Source organism: Passer montanus, unplaced genomic scaffold (assembly GCF_014805655.1).
Source record: "Passer montanus isolate IOZ18808 unplaced genomic scaffold, ASM1480565v1 scaffold53, whole genome shotgun sequence".
Taxonomy (NCBI): Eukaryota; Metazoa; Chordata; class Aves; order Passeriformes; family Passeridae; genus Passer; species Passer montanus.
The window spans coordinates 8,689,111-8,701,501 of NW_024370263.1; the positions used below are offsets into that span (position 1 = coordinate 8,689,111).

Here is a 12,391-nt window from a genome sequence, read left to right on the forward strand (position 1 = left end):
GCTTAGTATCCTGCACCTCTAGATGGTACCTAAGTCCTTAACTGCCTCCTTCCCCACCTCAACCCTTCCAGATCTATTCAGATGTTTTCCTCCTCCTTTATTTTCTCACTCCTTTTCTTCACTACAAAACAACTCATCTGGTATTTCTGTTTCTTTGTAACATCCTAGACATTTCCAAACATGAAAGCAGCAGGACGTCCTGTGTGCAGGCAGCTGTGGCTGCTCCAGGAGAGGAGGAACAGGGATATTTTTTTTGGAAGCTTTTGCTTAAGGCTGGCAGTGCCTGGTCCCACCAGCTTGCAGGAGGTCCCAAGCAGAGAGGGAGGGAAGAGCCTCACGCTGTGGCCAGGAGTATAACAGCTCCAGTGCAATGTCCAGAGGATTATTTTAATCCAAAAAAGAAAGGGATTTCTTCTAATGACTGCCAGAAATAGAAAGCAGTTGCAGCTGCTGCTGGAAAGCAGGATGACTCTAAATAATGGCTCCCATCTCACATGCTTTGCTTCCTGCTGCTGCCACCCACCCGACATTCACCCCCCAGGGAAGGTGGGCTGAGTGTGGTTCAGTAATGTCCAGTCTGTCCCTCCAGGCAAGTACTTCTGGAGACTGACTCGCAATAAGCACTTGGTCTCCCTCCAGCCGGCTCAGATTCACCGTTTCTGGCGGGGCTTGCCGCTCAACCTGGACAGCCTGGACGCGGTCTACGAGAGAACTAGTGACCACAAGATTGTCTTTTTCAAAGGTGAGAGCAAACATGGTGCTGGAGGTATAGAACGCGATGCTAGGCAGGAGACACCGGTGCCACATGCTAAACATCTCGAGTGCCGGTCTGAATCCTGTTGTCCGTGAGTAAGGCCAGGAGAAATGAGCTGGCAGGGAGGGCAAGCAAAAGGTAATGGTCATGTTCCCCAGAAAATGAAGGAAATGTCATTGAAGATAAAGTTCAGCCAAATGTAACAAAAATCTGACCTTCTCAAGAATGAAACAGAAGCAGGAACTACCCCTACACACACTCACAGGTGGTGCCTTCCTCCTTTGACCTTTTCTCTTTTCAGTATTTGTTGCTGAGAAAAGAAAAAATCAGGGAATAAAAATGAAACTGAAGACCTTCAGTTTTAATAATTATATTTCTGTTACTCTGTTTTTTTCTTAAAATTACTAATATAATTATCTCTTCTTATTTAAAAAAACTTGCAAGCTTTTATTTCAGAAGCTGGAGGAACAGTTTAGCTCTTGGTTTCTATAAAAATGTCCAAGACCATCTACCTGTGCTGGTTAGATGCCACCCATGCACTCAATGGCAAGCCCTGACTCTCTTTTCACCAAGGTTGTGCACTTGAAGTGCTAAACACATCCCAGTCCTCTATTCTTCCCATTTGGAAATTGCTTTTTGTCTCCCGACCGTTCTGCTTGGAACGTGGTGCAATTATCTGTTTCAAAAGTGCTGAACCAAGCACTTCTGGAAGCAGTAATTTGGTTTCAATTCCCCCAGCCAGGCCAGAGAGATGGCTCATGTCCCACAGAAGCCCCTAGGCTTGCAGAAGGCCTTTCCAAGTGTAGCCAACACCCTCCTGGACCACCAGCACACTGAGCCCTGCATCTCTCCATGGAACAGCCTATGGAAGGCTCTGCCTCAGGCAGCCTGCCCTGCGCTGCTTTCCCAGAGGGAATGGGGCCAGCTTAAGGATTATGCCACCCCTTATGCCTGGCTCTAGATCCTCCCAGTCAGATCTGCAGACAACAGCGGTCTTCAGTCACTTCCTTCTCTCCCTGCTGGGAATGAACATACAACCAACCAGGAGCACAGGTCTAGGGGCTCCTCCAAGCTGCTCAGGAGGCTGGAATTCCAGATGTGCCACATGCACATCTGTACATGTGGCACATCTGGAATGTGCCAAGACATGCATTCTCTGTGTGTGTTAGTCCTGCCTAGCTCCCAATCTCAGAATTTTCTTTCCAGCTATATATTCTCTCCCTCCAGCACTATTTCATTGATCCCTGGACTGAAACCAAAGAACACAAATTACCTTGGCCTCTAAGGTCCTGCTGCTGATACATGGGCATCCATTTAAGGGCCTCCTCAGATATTTCAGAAAACTAAGGAAGGAGAAACACTGTTCCTTAAAATAGGCTATGTGATACCCAAAAGGGCACTGCATGTTCCTAAATAGGTGTTGTGGAAGAAGAAAGACTGTCCCAGTGGTTAGAGAACTATGAACAAATTGAGACGTGGGTTCATTTGCTTGTTCTTTCTTGCCCAAGGTCAGACCGAGGGGGCAGCTGTGTAAGACCCTTGAAGAGCAGTGAGCTGCTTGTATGGGATGTATCCAGTCCCTCTGAATCCTCATAATGAACAGGTCTCTCAGCCCATCTGGCCCTAGAAAGTGGTTATTTCTCTTCCAAAGTGGACTAAACTTGGCTTCTCAGGAGCCACATAGCCTGCAGAAAGTGCCCAGTTTGCCCACAAAAGCTGCTGTGTTTCTTTGGATATCAGGCAGAAATCCAAGGGACAGAAAATCAAATGCCTCCGTGAAATATACAAAAGTGACAGCTGTACTGACGCTGTCAGTGTGTTCTTGTCCTGGGACAGTCACGCTTTCAGCAGCAAAGCAGGGCTGTGTCCATGGACAGCCTGACATAAAGTAGCTATTCAAAGCCAGAGGTTCCCCCCATGGGGGGGGGGAGGAAACCAGAAACCCCCATGGGATGACCCCTTCCTATTTCCATCCTTAAATGACCAGAGCTCAACCCCGAGACGTTGTACCACAGTAGATAACAAAACATTAGCTCACCTCATCTGTGCAGAAATACTGGTTTTGGCTGTGAAACAAATGTGATTTTTTTCTGTGCTTGTTTCCTTTCCACAGGAGACAGATACTGGGTCTTCAAAGACAACAATGTGGAGGAAGGGTACCCACGGCCCATCTCAGACTTTGGCCTGCCCCTGGGAGGAATCGATGCTGCTTTCTCCTGGGCTCACAATGACAAGACTTATTTCTTTAAGGACACCCTCTACTGGTGCTACGATGACCATGAGCGGAGGATGGATCCCGGCTATCCTTCAGAGGCCATTCCGTGGAAGGGAATACCCAGCCCTTTAGATGATGCCATGAGGTGGTCAGATGGTGAGTCCATATGGCAGTTTAAAAAAGCACGGCAAAGAAAATCAGTGCTCTATTGAGCTGTAGCCCCTTCTACCCCGCCTGCCAACACAAACGCTGAGCCCTGATAGGACGTTCCTGGTGACTGGAAGCTGAAGAGAGAGGTGCGATTCCAGCCAGAGCTCCCCATACTGCTCACTAGAGGATTTTGTTATTTTAAACAGGCAACAAAAATATCCTGGGGGGATAATTATTGCACTTTGTTGAAAGAACACAGTTGACATGTGATTTTTATCCTAGTATGGGCTGATTTGTTACTTGCCAGTCTTGTTGTCATTGGATTTTTGGCTGCATATATGAGGATGCAGACAGAAAATACTTTTTTAAAGATGTTTTCCCAGAGTTACAACTTATTGTCTGTTGAGATTTCTCAGTGGTTTCTTTCCCCTGAAAAGACCACAAAAATTTTGTCACAGGAGATATTTACAATCAGCTATTCACTCACAACAAAGTGGCACTTCCAAGGTTTATTTACTGGCTACCTAACAATGTAATGGCAATCACTAAACCAGGCAGAGGGGAAGGCTACTTCCAGAGACTTTTTAAGCTGAATTTCCAAAGCTATTGAGAGTGACATTCCCATAGGTAGGAGTCCTCCTGAGCATGGGGCCTGCTTAGAGAATTTACAGCCTCCCAGTTCAGAGTGGAAAATATGCACCTAAAGCAGAAGGTTCCCAGGGCCCTGTCAGACTCAGATTATTTTTCTGAGCCCAGGGTCAGAAGCACACACCCCAAGTCATTAATGGATAGTGGGGTCTCCAGCTTTACCATGCCCTATTACAAGAAGAGGAGTAGTGCATGATGTGTCCAGCTGTGGGTTCACAGGGCCTTGATGCTACACACGCACAGTACTGGGAGGCATATCTGCTCTGGGACTCGGCACAGAACAGGTGATAGCTCACCATCCACCTCCAGCCGCTGGTGGCTCCTTGCTGATGTGAGAGATCCTGGGCAGGCACAGCATTACCTTCCCTTCTGGAGCATCCCTCCTGCAGCGAGAGGGGATGTTGATAACAAGCAGTGATATCTCATGCGCCTCTGCTCCCCGGGCCTCAGCTGGAGTGGGAATGCTCCTCTGCTGCTCCAAGTGCTCCTCTGACCTTCCTCTGGGACGGCATCCACCGCTACTCACCTCGTGTTTGGGTTTTGGTCTCTTTGCAGGTGCAAGTTACTTCTTCAAGGGCAAGGAATACTGGAAGGTGCTGGACAGTGAGCTGGAGGTGCAGCCCAGATACCCACAGTCCATCGCCAGGGACTGGCTGGTGTGCAGTGACATGCAGGCTGACGCCCCCGAGGCAGCCGGGAGCAGCAGGACAGGAGCGCGCTCCAGGCCGGGACAGCACGACGAGAGCCGCTCGAAGAATGGCTACGAGGTCTGCTCCTGCACCTCAGGCACCCCATCCCTGCGCCCTCACCCCATACCCAGACTGACTGCCAGCCTCGTGCTGGCTGTGTGGACAGCAGCGCTGTTCTGTGTGGCCCTCTGACGGCTCATCTCACCAGCAGGACAATGTCGCAGTGCTCTGGGATACAGCTCTGTGATTGCTAACTGTTGCAAGCAGAAAAAAACATTCCTAGGAACATACCAGTGAAGGGTTTGAATTCTCCATGAGAAATGAACAGTGATTTTGTTTTGGGGTTTTCTTTCTTCTTAATTTTAGTTTAAAGGTCTAATAACAGAGTTGAGTTCTGCATCTTCCTATTCCCCCATTCAGTTAAAGATGAGAGCAACCTCATGTTGAATTTAGAAATGCTTCATAGAGATGTGTTGCTCTGGATTTTTAAACACAGCAAATGAGGGAGGGGATAGCTCCCGGGATGGAGCGGGGACAGAAGAGATGCTGTTGAGATAGATGGTGACAGAAAAGCAGCCCGCAGGAGGTGTAATTATGTGCTGATACAATGTACACATCCCATTGGATGTACTAGGTAGAAGAAATTGTGACTCCACTAAGATGAACTACAAGGTGATCATTATTTACTGTCAAGCCTGCTGTAGTCTGGGTAACCTGTATCAGTCTCTATGGGTCAGAAGCACCTTTGCCTTTCAGAAGGCAGTGCAGCTTATCTTTGTATACAAGTCATTGTAATTTAACAATTTCTCTAATAAACCTTGGCCGCCTACATGGAGATCTCCCAGTCCTGTGCCAGATCAAGCCTGATACCTGCAGCAAGGTACTGCCTGCTGAGGCTCTTAGCAGCCTCTCACCTCTGGATGAGGAGCAGCGCAGCCAAATGAGATACAGTTACAACCACTGCCCCCAACTAATCTGTGCGCACAAATTCTTGGTCTCGCAGAATCCCTGTGTCAGGTTGGCTTATGTTTTGGGAGGAATTAAGATGTATTGCATTTGTCTGTGACTGCCATACCTGTGCTGCAAAGGATGGGCTGGAGCAGGGAAGATGCTGCGCGATCAGCTCAAATTCCTTTTGATGCCTCTGACAGGAGTTTGGAGTGGCAGAGGCCAAGGTCAAGTGCTGCATTACGATGTTCCTGTTTGGGTTTATTCCTCACCGTTTATCAATTTTCTGTGGTGTGATTTGGGCATCTGAGAGTCCTTGAAAATAGTGAGTGAGAACTTGGATGAGATGTCAAAGAAGCCAGGGTCCTCGAGTCTGCTGTTGTCAAGGTGCTGTTGTCATGGGCAGAGGCCGCTGGGACGTAGTCTTCATCTCTGCCCTGCTTCTGCACAAATGTCTTTTGCTGCCCTGCCGAGGCCAGCTTCTCAGGGAGACACGGAGCAGACAGTGTCACTGTGGGACCCAAGGCTGCTCCAATGGCCCTGGTGTCAGGTGTAATCCAAAGCTCTCTGTGGCACAGCGGAAAGGCAGAAAAAGTACACAGTTGCATTTGGACAGAAAAAGGGGGTCACCTCGAGTTTCCCTCTGCTATTTGCATTTTTAAATAGTCCCAAGCACTCACAGGTGTGCTACAACATGATTTGATGGGTCATGAGTCAATGAAACATCCCATTAAACCACTAAAGAGCCTTTAAAAAGATACAAGCAAAAAAATCTCAGGCATAGCAGTTCCCTCTGCTGAGTGAAGCTGCCGCTGCTGTTCAGAGCAGCTCCCCATCCCACCTCTACCAGTTGGGCCAAGCAGAGGCTGCTGGGGCTGCGGGAGATATGAAGTTCCTTTGATTAATTCCCATTGCATTTATCTTCAGTCACGAAGACATGGCTTTTAGTCCTTCAGTCTTAACATCAGCACATTACAGATTCCTCTTGGGACTGCAGCCAGGTAGCAGAAGACACCCTCTCTCCAGCCCTGGGGTACTTGATTGTTCATCTGTTGAGCTTGGAAGAGACATGCTGGACATGGAATTGCAGGGAAGCTGCACTTGCAGTAGCAGCTGGAACAAAAAGCAGTGGAAGCTGTTCACTGTCTGCTCATTCCCCATGTTTACGTCAATCCTCTGGAGCTCCAGCTCACCGGACATCAGCTTTGCTTTTCCAGTGTTTTTGCTGAAGGGTTTCTAAATGCAGTGGTGGGCTTTGCTGCAGCTGGAATTTGTATCTGTTTCAGGAAGTATATCCTGCAATTTAATAGTTCCCATGCCAGGTTAATTGTAGTGAAAGAAGTTAAATGAAACCAGGACACAGAACTAGGATGCCCCAAACCGCTGCTAATCACAGGTTATCAAATAAACCCACAGGTTACAACAATGTTAAAAGCCCAGCTCACAAAAATACCAAACCCCCAGCCAAAAAAACCATTAAAAACTTGGCCTACAAAAATACCAAACAAACCGGCCTATAAAAAACTAAATTTCAAAATACCGGAACAACCTAGTTTCAAAATAATAGGGAACCCAATTTCAAGATACCAAACAAAACCAGGTTTCAAAGTCTCAGATTTAAAATACCAGAATTTTAACCTAACCCAAGTTCTAAAATACCAAAGTAACCTAGTTTCAAAACATCAGAACAACAAGTTCAGATATACCAAAATAACCCCATATCAAAATACCAGATTACCAAGTTCCAAAATACAAAAATAATTCCATTTCAAATTACCAGGATATCAATTTCCAAAATATCAAAATTACCTCATTTGAAAATATCAAACTGCAAAATACTAATTTTCAGATCTCTTATATGGGCAGGATTCCCAAAACCAAACAAATTCTTATTTTCATTTATAATATAGATAGCCCTAATGAGACTTACACCATTCATATCATTACTATTCTTCTCTACCCTACTTAGTCATATATGGAGTATTACTTATTAATCACTAAGGAATAATTAAGTCAATACTAAATCATCCAACTTACCTGACTATGATGCCAAAGCACAAAATTTTATTTCGTAGTAGTTTTCTGCCCTGTTGCTCAAAGCTGTTGTAGCAAAAAAGAAAATACTGTCATTTTGCTGAAGAGTTTTCTTCAATATTGAACCCTTTACTCCTCTTCAATTCAAGTCAGAGGAGCCAAACAGCTGCAACCCCTCTGAGAGCTTTTATACCTGGTGGGATTTACCCCCTCCCTTTTCCCAGGTGCTGTGGCAAGAGAGGCGGACCCCATCAGGGGTATATTAACCCCAGCCTTTGCTAAGGGGCTTCATTCCCTCTCTGGGATCTCCTAAGGTAAGAGCTCTCCTCTTATTTCCATGAAGAGGCTCTTTCAGCTTATATCAGCTTGTTTTCAGCAGGTGCTTTTGGGTATGTAAAGCAACAGAAGCTTTGAAGATGCTGTGAGGAAAACAGCATAGAGAGTATTTAAGTTCATGATTTTTTGGATTGTGGGTTCAGGGGTGGTAAGGTGCTTTTGTAATTTCTGCTTTTGTTCTTGGGGTGTTTTTTTTTTTTTGTTTTTGTTTCTGTTTTTTTTTCTTCTTCTTTTTAGGAGGAATGCAACTTTTTGAAATTCCAGATTGTGTCAAGTGGAATACTTTCTTCAGCAGATTCATAATGTCACAAAAGGGATTTGCTCTGTGTCCAAGATGATATTTGAGATTGAAGCTTCAAATGAGTGAAGCGTTTTGACTAGGAGAGGGAGAATGAAGAGCTTTTAATAACTCCAGTTAGGAGTTATTGTGGGTGGTTTTGAAGGCAGCAGGGCGAGAAACAGTGTCGATTTGAGGGCCCCCCAAGGCTTTTCACAAGCGTAGCAGAGGCATTCGCATGTCTTACAGCACACAAGCTCATCCACTGCAGTCAGAGAAATGCTATGTAACTTTCTCTCTGTAACCCAGGTGCCACTCAAAATAACACCCTTGGACTCAGTATGAAGCCAGAGACTCAAGGACCTAGGCACACTCAGGAGAGGGCAAGTAGCCGACTTGCTGGGAGTTGGCCCACATAACACAAAGCTCATATGTTGGTTTTGGTTTACTTAATTGCAGCTGACTGAGAGGTTAACAGGCGATTGTGGCAGAGGTGCTCTGCAGCATACTCATTTCAGGTCCAGCGTGGACTCACATCACCGGTCATCCAAAAGATAAGTTGGGGGCCACAGCCTAGAGATGGGATGATAGGAGAGTAGTGGGTTGGAAATTCCTAGGACAGATTTAAAAATTAGCAAGGGGAAAAGCAATGCCCTCTCAGGGCCCTCTTAAGACACCTAAAGGGAGAGGCTCTACCTTTGATAACAGCTGTAGGGTGTGCAGTGCAGAACAGTTCCAGTTTATGTTGTGTTGTCTGGTGTATACTGTGTTACCTAGTGTGTCTTTGGGGCCCCTCGGATCAGATATCTCTGCCTTTTTCCCCTCAAGGCCCTTACCAGAACCATCAGCCGTCATCCCTAGGTTCTCAAACGCTCTCACTTCTCTGCATGATGCCAATATCGTTTGTTCTTTTACCGGCGGTCTCTGCCGTGTTTCCAAGTCACGTCGCAGAAGCGTCGAGTGGGACATGTTTTGAGGCCTTGCTCCCGGCCATATCACCATCCATCTTTTCCAGCCATGGGTTGTAATGTCCTGGAGTTGATCTGTGATCTCTGCATTTCTTGGCCTGGCACCAACGCCACAGGACTTTTGACTCGGGAGCCGAGGCAGGCATCAGAATCGCATCTCTCTTTAGGCGCATCCAGTCAGATGTCTTTGAAGGTCTCATTCTGAGCTGTGCGCACAGCTGTGCCCCGCTTTTCCAGCCATGGGTTGTAATGTCCTGGAGTTGATAAGATTGTATGTGTTTGCGTGTCTCATGTCTTTCACCGTAGCCCTTTGGGGAGTCGTTCAGAAAACTGGCATCATTCTTAGCATCTGTTATATCTTCTTTAATATGAGCATAGGTAGAGGATTCTGACAACAGTATTCACAGGCATCCATCTTTGCAGTTTTTGGAAGAAATAACTCCGTTAGCATCTTCTTCCTCCAGGGTTCTCTGAGTCTCAGCGGCTCACCATCGATCTCACCTCAGTCATTTCATTCTGCATTCTCTCGGCCCTTGCAGTCATTCTTTTTGCCAATAGATTCCTGTCCCTGTTGTGTCCCCATTGTTTGTCCCGTCCTGTCCTGTGTCACGGGTGTCTGCACGTATTTGTGTCAGAGCTGCTCTGCTCTGCCCTGCTGCGTAGTCTGGTGTGACAGGACAAATCCTGGGGGCTTGAAATTTGTAGTGCGGGGTGTAGTTGGACTCTGGATGGTATTCCTAGATTGACCTAAGGTGTCTGGAGCTGTGAAGTTTCCTGCAGCTCTTTGACTTTTGTCCTAACTTTGTTTCAGATGCAAATGGATAAAATCCATGGCACAACGCCCTATCCCGGGTGAGTGGGTTCCCCCGAGCAGGTCAGTCACTGTCTCTGCATGGAGAGTGTAAATGGTGACTCTGTTACAGCATTGTTCTTTGTCTTTATTTTAGGAAGTAAAGCCATATAGGGATAGTCAAGTTCAAGTGAGCAAGGTGAGCAGTGGAGAGAAGCAGTTGTTACTGCTGAGGTCTCAAGTTCTGGTGCAATGCTAAGCATCCATTCTTGTTTTTGTGCCTTAGGTAACTCACTGAGGTTATGCCAAGCCCCTGTCACCAACCGGCCGATGGACCGGGTTTGCTGCTCTTGTGCGCCCTGTGGAGATATTGCAGGACCCTGTGATGAAGCCTTGAAATTGTCTATTTAAAGGTCCCTTCTGGGTCGCCCTCAGGAATGGTCAAGGAGTCACGGTCAGTCGGGGAGGTAGTGAGGAGGAGCTGGGGTCCTATCAGCTCTCAGCTGTGCTACATCACCTCGTCTCCCCTTTACCCAGGCGTACCCTGTGACAACGGCGTCGGTCTCGGAGCACGGCCGAAGCGTGCGGCCCAAGGATCCGGTCATCCTTAGGAGGCGGTGAGTAGCAGAATTGTTGGGTTTTGGTCAATGTGCTGCTAAGATGATGCGCTGATGTCTGGTTTTCTTTATCTTGATGGACTAGGAGACGGCAGCCCGGTGACAGCAGGAACCTCCCAGACAGCCTGGTGGCCTTCCTTTGCACCTGGTGTGGATTCTCGTTCCTGGACAGCCAAGAGATAAGTTGAGGGCTGTGACTCACAGAGGGGGTGGGAGGGGACTGCTGTGTCAGGATTCACCAGGAGGGATTTTTGAGTCAGCTTTGGAGCTGAGGATATCCAGGAAATGTTGCTTTGAGGCCACACAAAAGCAAAGTGTCACTTTTGATCCCAGTGCTTAGGTGCGCAGGGTAGAGCAGTCCCAGTGTGTTGTGTCACTTGTCTAACGTGCTTTATGCGTTGTTTATATGTCTCACGTCACACATCTTTTACCTTAGCCCTTTGAGGGGCCTAACAGAAACCCTGGCGTCATCCTTAGCATCTGTGATCTCTGCATTTCTTGGCCTGGCACCAACGCCACAGGACTTTTGACTCGGGAGCCGAGGCAGGCATCAGAATCGCATCTCTCTTTAGGCGCATCCAGTCAGATGTCTTTGAAGGTCTCATTCTGAGCTGTGCGCACAGCTGTGCCCCGCAAGGCTCCATTGCTGCGGATTAGGGCTCGTAAGAACGCGAGGATAGGTAGAGGATTCTGACCTCAGGATTCACAGGCATCCATCTTTGCAGTTCTTGGAAGAAATAATTCCGTTAGCATCTTCTTCCTCCAGGGTTCTCTGAGTCTCAGCGGCTCACCATCGATCTCACCTCAGTCATTTCATTCTGCATTCTCTCGGTCCTTGCAGTCATTCCTCTTGCCAAGAGATTCCTGTCCCTGTTGTGTCCCCATTGTTTGTCCCGTCCTGTCCTGTGTCACGGGTGTCTGCACGTATTTGTGTCAGAGCTGCTCTGCTCTGCCCTGCTGCGTAGTCTGGTGTGACAGGACAAATCCTGGGGGCTTGAAATTTGTAGTGCGGGGTGTAGTTGGACTCTGGATGGTATTCCTAGATTGACCTAAGGTGTCTGGAGCTGTGAAGTTTCCTGCAGCTCTTTGACTTTTGTCCTAACTTTGTTTCAGATGCAAATGGATAAAATCCATGGCACAACGCCCTATCCCGGGTGAGTGGGTTCCCCCGAGCAGGTCAGTCACTGTTTGTCTCTGCAGGGGAAGCGTAAATGGTGACTCTGTTACAGCATTGTTCTTTTTCTTTATTTTCAGGAAGTATAGCCATATAGCAGCAGTCAAGGAGAAGCGGGCAAGGTGAGCATGGGAGAGAAGCAGTTGTAACTGCTGAGGTCTCAAGTTCTGGTGCAACGCTAAGCAACCGTTTTTGTGTCGTAGGTAACTCACTGAGGTTATGCCAAGCCCCTGTCAGAAACCGGCCGATGGACCAGGTTTGCTGCTCTTGTGAGCCCAGTGGAGGTATTGCAGGACCCTGTGATGAAGCCTTGAAATTGTCTATTTAAAGGTCCCTTCTGGGTCGCCCTCAGGAATGGTCAAGGAGTCACAGTGAGGCGGGGAGGTAGTGAGGAGGAGCCAGGGTCCGCTCAAGTTTCAGCAGTGCCACCTCACGTGTCTCCCCTTTGCCCAGGTGTACCCTGCAATGATGGAATTGGTCTCAAAGCACGGCCGAAGCATGCGACCCAAGGATCCGGTCATCCTTAGGAGGCGGTGAGTAGCAGAATTGTTGGGTTTTGGTCAATGTGCTGCTAAGATGATGCACTGAGGTTTGGTTTTCTTTATCTTGACAGACTAGGAGACAGCAGCCCAGTGTCGCCCTCAGGAATGGTCAAGGAGTCACGGTCAGTCGGGGAGGTAGTGAGGAGGAGCTGGGGTCCTATCAGCTCTCAGCTGTGCTACATCACCTCGTCTCCCCTTTACCCAGGCGTACCCTGTGACAACGGCGTCGGTCTCGGAGCACGGCCGAAG

The 12,391-nt window shown here is 47.7% G+C and overlaps 1 protein-coding gene and 1 long non-coding RNA gene across 5 annotated transcripts in view; one reads left to right on the forward strand and one right to left on the reverse strand.

Moving 5' to 3' along the window:
- MMP17 (matrix metallopeptidase 17) overlaps positions 1 to 5,291 on the forward strand; it is a 50,556-nt gene extending 45,265 nt beyond the window's left edge. For all 4 annotated transcript variants that reach the window (XM_039724838.1, XM_039724841.1, XM_039724839.1 and 1 more), the window contains 3 exons: positions 590 to 742; positions 2,868 to 3,125; positions 4,323 to 5,291. In XM_039724838.1, coding sequence (XP_039580772.1) covers positions 590 to 742; positions 2,868 to 3,125; positions 4,323 to 4,648 — 737 coding nt within the window. In that variant the 3' untranslated portion in view covers positions 4,649 to 5,291. The remainder of the gene's footprint in view (positions 1 to 589; positions 743 to 2,867; positions 3,126 to 4,322) is intronic.
- Positions 767 to 2,821, reverse strand: LOC120509755. The gene is made up of 3 exons (XR_005629330.1): positions 2,793 to 2,821; positions 970 to 1,064; positions 767 to 869 (listed from the first exon to the last, which is right to left on the reverse strand). It is a non-coding gene; the product is annotated as an uncharacterized LOC120509755 (long non-coding RNA).
- Positions 5,292 to 12,391: the final 7,100 nt, after the last annotated feature.